At 43.8% G+C, this 5,807-nt stretch overlaps 1 protein-coding gene across 1 annotated transcript; it reads right to left on the bottom strand.

Moving 5' to 3' along the window:
• Positions 1-1,510: 1,510 nt before the first annotated feature.
• On the bottom strand, positions 1,511-5,525 carry LOC106590858 (nuclear nucleic acid-binding protein C1D). The gene is made up of 5 exons (XM_014182034.2): positions 5,434-5,525; positions 4,792-4,934; positions 3,898-3,964; positions 3,688-3,743; positions 1,511-2,412 (listed from the first exon to the last, which is right to left on the bottom strand). The coding sequence occupies exons 2-5, from the start codon at positions 4,927-4,929 to the stop codon at positions 1,951-1,953; spliced, it is 723 nt and encodes a 240-aa protein (XP_014037509.2). The 5' UTR covers positions 4,930-4,934; positions 5,434-5,525; the 3' UTR covers positions 1,511-1,950.
• Between the last annotated feature and the right edge of the window lie 282 nt (positions 5,526-5,807).

Here is a 5,807-nt window from a genome sequence, read left to right on the forward strand (position 1 = left end):
CTCCCTCTCTGCCAGTACAGCTAGCCTAGCGCTCCCTCTTCTCTGCCAGTACAGCTAGCCTAGCGCTCCCTCTTCTCTGCCAGTACAGCTAGCCTAGCGCTCCCTCCTCTCTGCCAGTACAGCTAGCCTAGCGCTCCCTCCTCTCTGCCAGTACAGCTAGCCTAGCGCTCCCTCCTCTCTGCCAGTACAGCTAGCCTAGCGCTCCCTCCTCTCTGCCAGTACAGCTAGCCTAGCGCTCCCTCTCTGCCAGTACAGCTAGCCTAGCGCTCCCTCCTCTCTGCCAGTACAGCTAGCCTAGCGCTCCCTCCTCTCTGCCAGTACAGCTAGCCTAGCGCTCCCTCCTCTCTGCCAGTACAGCTAGCCTAGCGCTCCCTCCTCTCTGCCAGTACAGCTAGCCTATCACTCCTTTCTTCCAAACAGACTGGGTAAATAAACACAGCAGAACCAGAATGGAGCTTGTTACCTCATGCCGTTCAACGTGCCGTTTGTCTGTTAAAATCTAGCTTCTAGTGAAAAGCATGGTTGTGACCTAATAATGCCTTCTAAGCTGAGCACATGTTGAGGGCTGGGAAGGATGGAGTGGGACATCTGAGGGGAAAAAAAGTGATCCATATTTTAGAAATATGCTGTTAGGGACACAAACTGGAGAACGTTCCAAAAGGCACCCTATTCGTTATTGGCCCCTGGTCAAAAGTATGCACTACAAAGGGAATAGGGTGCCATAGGGCTCTAGTCTAAAGTAGTGCACTATATATAGGGTGCCATGTAGCCTCTGATCTAAAGTAGTGCACTATATAGGGAATAGGGTGCCATAGGGCTGTGATCTAAAGTAGTGCACTATATAGGGAATAGGGTGCCATAAGGCTGTGATCTAAAGTAGTGCACTATATAGGGAATAGGGTGCCAAAGGGCTCTGGCCTAAAGTAGTGCACTATATAGGGAATAGGGTGCCATAGGGCTCTGGTCTAAAGTAGTGCACTAGGGAATAGGGTGCCATAGGGCTCTGATCTAAAGTAGTGCACTAGGGAATAGGGTGCCATAGGGCACTGATCTAAAGTAGTGCACTAGGGAATAGGGTGCCATTTGGAACGCAGCCAGAGAACGATCTCAACTGCACCAGAGGGAACTGCAGAAGAAGACTGCTATGTAGAGAGTTACTAAATTAACTTCCAGGAAAATAGTACCGTAGGTTACCTGCTGCCTTTGGGGCGGAAGGTAACCTAGTGGTTAGTGTGTTGGACTAGTAACCGAAAGGTGGCTAGATCGAATCCCCCGAGCTGACAAGGTACAAATCTGTCGTTCTGCCCCCTGAACAAGGCAATTAACCCACTGTTCCTGGGGCCGTCATTGAAAATAAATTGTTCTTAACCGACTTACCTAGTTAAATAAAGGTTAAAATAAAAAAAGATATAATTTATGGAGACTTAATAGTTAGTTGTTCATTGAAGTTGACAGATACAAGATGGATCCAATACAGACAGACAGTAATCACCAACCAAAGCCAATCATCTAGTCTCTAAACAAGGTGACATGTCTGATCTCCATCACCAGACAGGCATTTTTAATTACAGCAGACAATATAAAACATAGAAAAATGTATAAATCCAGTTCAAAACGTAATAGGTATGGTACTGGCAGACATTTTGTCTGATGTTATGATGACTTCTTTAACAGGTGTATTTCCTGCCTTTTCCTCCAAATGATTGTATTACTGAAATCCATAGACTGTCAAATAAACAATAAAACATTTGTTAACTTCTATTTGTGCACAAACATTTGTGTGCATTACAAAAATAACAGTGACTCAGTCACTTGCCCTCTCCAACAGTTCGCATTAATAAGTTATAATGCTCTGCGTTCTCCTATTCAGTCCTTTCAGATAGAAAGGGGGCCAAGGAAATGTGGTAGAGGCCAGCGAGGAACCAGCCCCTGGTGTTGCACCACTTCCTCTCAGCTGAGTTTGGGTCCTTTTGACTGATGACCATCAAAGCTTTTGTACTTGCACCGACCTGGTGTATGCTTGCCCCGACCCGGCGTGTCCTGGGGGGCACGACCCGGCGTGTCCTGGGGGGCACGGCCCGGCGTGTCCTGGGGGGCACGGCCCGGCGTGTCCTGGGGGGCACGGCCCGGCGTGTCCTGGGGGGCACGGCCCGGCGTGTCCTGGGGGGCACGGCCCGGCGTGTCCTGGGGGGCACGGCCCGGCGTGTCCTGGGGGGCACGACCCGGCGTGTCCTGGGGGGCACGACCCGGCGTGTCCTGGGGGGCACGACCTGGAGTGCCCTTTGACGCCCTTTCCTCAAGTTTCCACAGGGCGTTCCTGAGGAAGCGAGACGCCGCTGCTTTGTTGAGACGGGCCGCTTTCCTCCTGTCAGTGATCTCCTTTACACGGTTCATATACATCCTGATCCTCTCCTACAGTGAGGTGACAAGAAAATAAAGGACTTAGAAATAACGTAATGATAAAAAATATATCGTTTTTTTTATGTCACTTAGCAGCAGGGGTGGGCATGGTTATTCAAACAGACGTTAATATTCTAATACTTGCAGGAGTATTATTGTTATTTATTTTTTATCATAGGCCTAATTTAAACAATTAAAATGCTTTGTCTAAATTAAATAAAATGATCTATGTGACAGAGCAACACATACGGATATACCATGACATGTAAAATGCTTAATTTCAATAAAACAACAAACTTTTTAATGTGACGAGATACCTCATAAAAAAGACTGGCCAATCAAAGTGACACCGTCTACAGTCAGTGTCTCTACGTGTAGCCAGCAACATGAGAGATCTCTAATCAAAGCAAAATGGAAATGAATTAACTAAGTTAGTTAAAATCAGAAGGAGCAGACTACAACGACGAGCAATCATCAGGTAGGCTGTTGTTTAATCTGAATGGAGTTGGTGTAGACATGGACTGGAAGTGCAGCAAAAACAGCCTCAATTAGTCTAGGTTGCTAACAAGCTTCTTTACATCAATTTGATGCAGTCAAGACAGGCACTACCAGATGGGATGATAGATCCAGGGTGCCTAAGATTAAAAATGTAGGCACACACAAAGAAACTTAGGAGCACAATGAAAAAATATAAGGTAATGAAGCTAGAATCCTTCATTTTTCTAGTCACACCGATGCACCTAAATTACAATTTCAACGCTCCCCATCCAACCTGACAGATCTTGAGAGGATCTGCAGAGAAGAATTAGCAAAAAATAAATAAATTGAAAACTGCTTTTGTTTTGTCATTATGGGGTATTGTGTGTAGATTGATTTAATACATTTTAGAATAAGGCTGTAACGTAACAAAATGTGGAAAAATTAATGGGGTCTGAATACTTTCTGAATGCACTGTATGTACATGGAACCTATGGAATCTACAGGTTTGTCTAACTAGCTTGAGTTTTTAGGGTTTCTCTCCCTCTCCCTCGTAAAACTCACCGGCCTCTGCCCATCACACTGCTACAAGCAAGCCGCATCCAAGATGACTAAAACATGCCCTGATGTTATTCAAATTGTGAATTGATTTCAAAATGCCCATCCCTACTTAGCAGACTGTTATCTTAAGTGACTTACAGTAGGCTACAGTATATGTGTGGTGTTGTATGGAGGTTAAAGAAAGTTCACAGAACATAATTGGGTGGGATGAGTGGAATTCTCTTCAGGGTAAAAATGAAATTATCTTACCAACTCTTGCTTGATTCCATGTTCTTTGGGGTTTATTCCTTGTGTGACCAAGTACACTGTAAACAACAAAACAACAATATTAATTTAGCATGGGGAGTGTTGTGGTGACAGTCATTTAATCATCTCTACATACATGTTTCCCAGCAGACTGGATATAATTGTACAAACATTAACCTGGCTTTGCGTGCAGGGAAAATATAGCAAACTTACTCCAGAAAAGAGAGTTGAGGCTATATGCAGACATTAGGTCCAGCTTGGCTTGTTCCAGAGGATCCAGCTATCAAGAAAGCAAGAGACGCATTGAAAGGGTTTGTTTTCGCTCACCCAGTTCGACAAGTAGGTAGAGTATGCACCAGGTTAAAAGTAACTGCATTCGTTTTGTAAACAGGCTGATGTAGCCTATGTAAAGCACATGGGAGTAATGCCTTAGTATTCCCTGATTCCACATGAAAAACACCTTTGATAGAAAACATGTGCTTTATCTTCCTCTCCAAGGAAAACCAGTTTGAGAATTCAAACATATTTTTTTTACAGAAAATGCATGTTGTAGCCCGTTTCTGAAGCATGCATCATGCTACCTTGTTGACCATATGACCCGGCGCATTAGATTGCAGTTACATTTGAGCAGGGTGCTAAGCCTTCGCACGTTTTGCCAGGTCACGTGTCAGGCCATAGCTCTGTGCACCCCAGTTCAGTGTAACTGATCCTACATAGTAAGGGTTGGACAGCAGAGGCCTAAATATTACTGTTCTGTTGACTGACACTCCCAATCGAAACTGGGAATTTTTCCAATACAATCCTCCTTTTTTGTTTGGAGTGAATGATATCTGTCACAAAGCGTTTTGCAACAAAATCGTTGTAATGAATATGGGTGTATTCATCATGGGTGTATTCATTACAACGATTCTGTTGCAAAACGCTTTGTGACAGATATCATTCACTCCAAACAAAAAACGAGAGTTGTATTGGAAAAATTCCCAGTTTCGATTGGTCTGTCTGGTTCATAAACTGTAAAACGGTTTCCGTTGCAAGACGTAATGAATACACCCCAGGACTTCAGATAACACTGAAAACCAAGTCACCGACTGGCTGACCACTACTTACCCGTTGTACCAGCTCATTTCTTGGCATAGATATGACGGTCTGCACCATATTGTTGACAGCACCGACTGACGACTCAAACCCTGTGAGCTGCTCCACTATCTCAGTAGGGTAGTCTTCCACAGGGATGTCCTCTGCCATATTGTCTGGGGAGATTGACAAAGACAATTAAAAAGTTAGCTAGATAGACATAGTAGATACTAGAAAACGGTGGCTAACCAACTTGTTAATGAACTATACCATGACAACTGAATTGCAGCATATATTTATTCCACCATCTTTGATGCAGCTAAAACACAGAGGAAGAGACATATCGTCATTGGCTAAAATAGACACGCATGTAGCCAGTAGATCTGCGAACAGGCTTCCTGTGTAGATTAAAACACCTCGGAAAATGTACCTCAATCCAGGAATGAGAAATGCATTGTACTCCGAATTGCCCCGTTAGCCATGCATGATGTTAGCTAGCTTGGCTGGCTAACTAGTGTTCAAGCAAGGAATTTGAACAGCTATCGTTAACTACGGCTCAAAGAAAATGTATTCTTTCAGTCAATTACAAAGTCCCTCGCAACACTTCCTTAACTACTCATTGTTTGGATAGTTTATTATTGTAGCTAGTTATTGCAATAATGTCAAGTTGCCTACCTGTTTCTCCACATACACATATACGTTGTAGTCCGACCGGAAGTACATCAGCGTCAACATTCTCGTCGACCGGAAGTACATCAGCGTCAACGTTCTCGTCGACCGGAAGTACATCAGCGTCAACGTTCTCGTCTATGTTTTGTATTTCCCCTGTCCATAAACTCAACCCGCTCTCTACTGTGTTGGAGTGCACAAAACTACATTCAACCGCTAAAGTGTATATGGCCAAGGGCTATTATGGAGGGACGTTTGTGTCTTTTTGTCGAGAGCAAAATTTGTTATTTTTTTTTCAATCAAAAATAATTGTTCTGAAAGCAAAAACGAGGCTTCAAAGTAAAACAATTTTTTTGCAATCAAAATATTTTGTAATAGAT

This window comes from Salmo salar, chromosome 28 (assembly GCF_965601325.2).
Source record: "Salmo salar chromosome 28, fSalSal1, whole genome shotgun sequence".
Lineage (NCBI taxonomy): Eukaryota > Metazoa > Chordata > Actinopteri > Salmoniformes > Salmonidae > Salmo > Salmo salar.

What these genes read in the sequence shown, in the direction of transcription:
- LOC106590858 (XM_014182034.2), bottom strand. Translation starts at nt 4,929, where the DNA reads ATGGCAGAGGACATCCCTGTGGAAGACTACCCTACTGAGATAGTGGAG. An exon ending in CCTCAACTCTCTTTTCTGGA is followed by an intron (nt 3,744 to 3,897) that starts GTAAGTTTGCTA and finishes TGTTGTTTACAG; the next exon opens with TGTACTTGGTCACACAAGGA. An exon ending in ATGGAATCAAGCAAGAGTTG is followed by an intron (nt 2,413 to 3,687) that starts GTAAGATAATTT and finishes ACCTCACTGTAG; the next exon opens with GAGAGGATCAGGATGTATAT.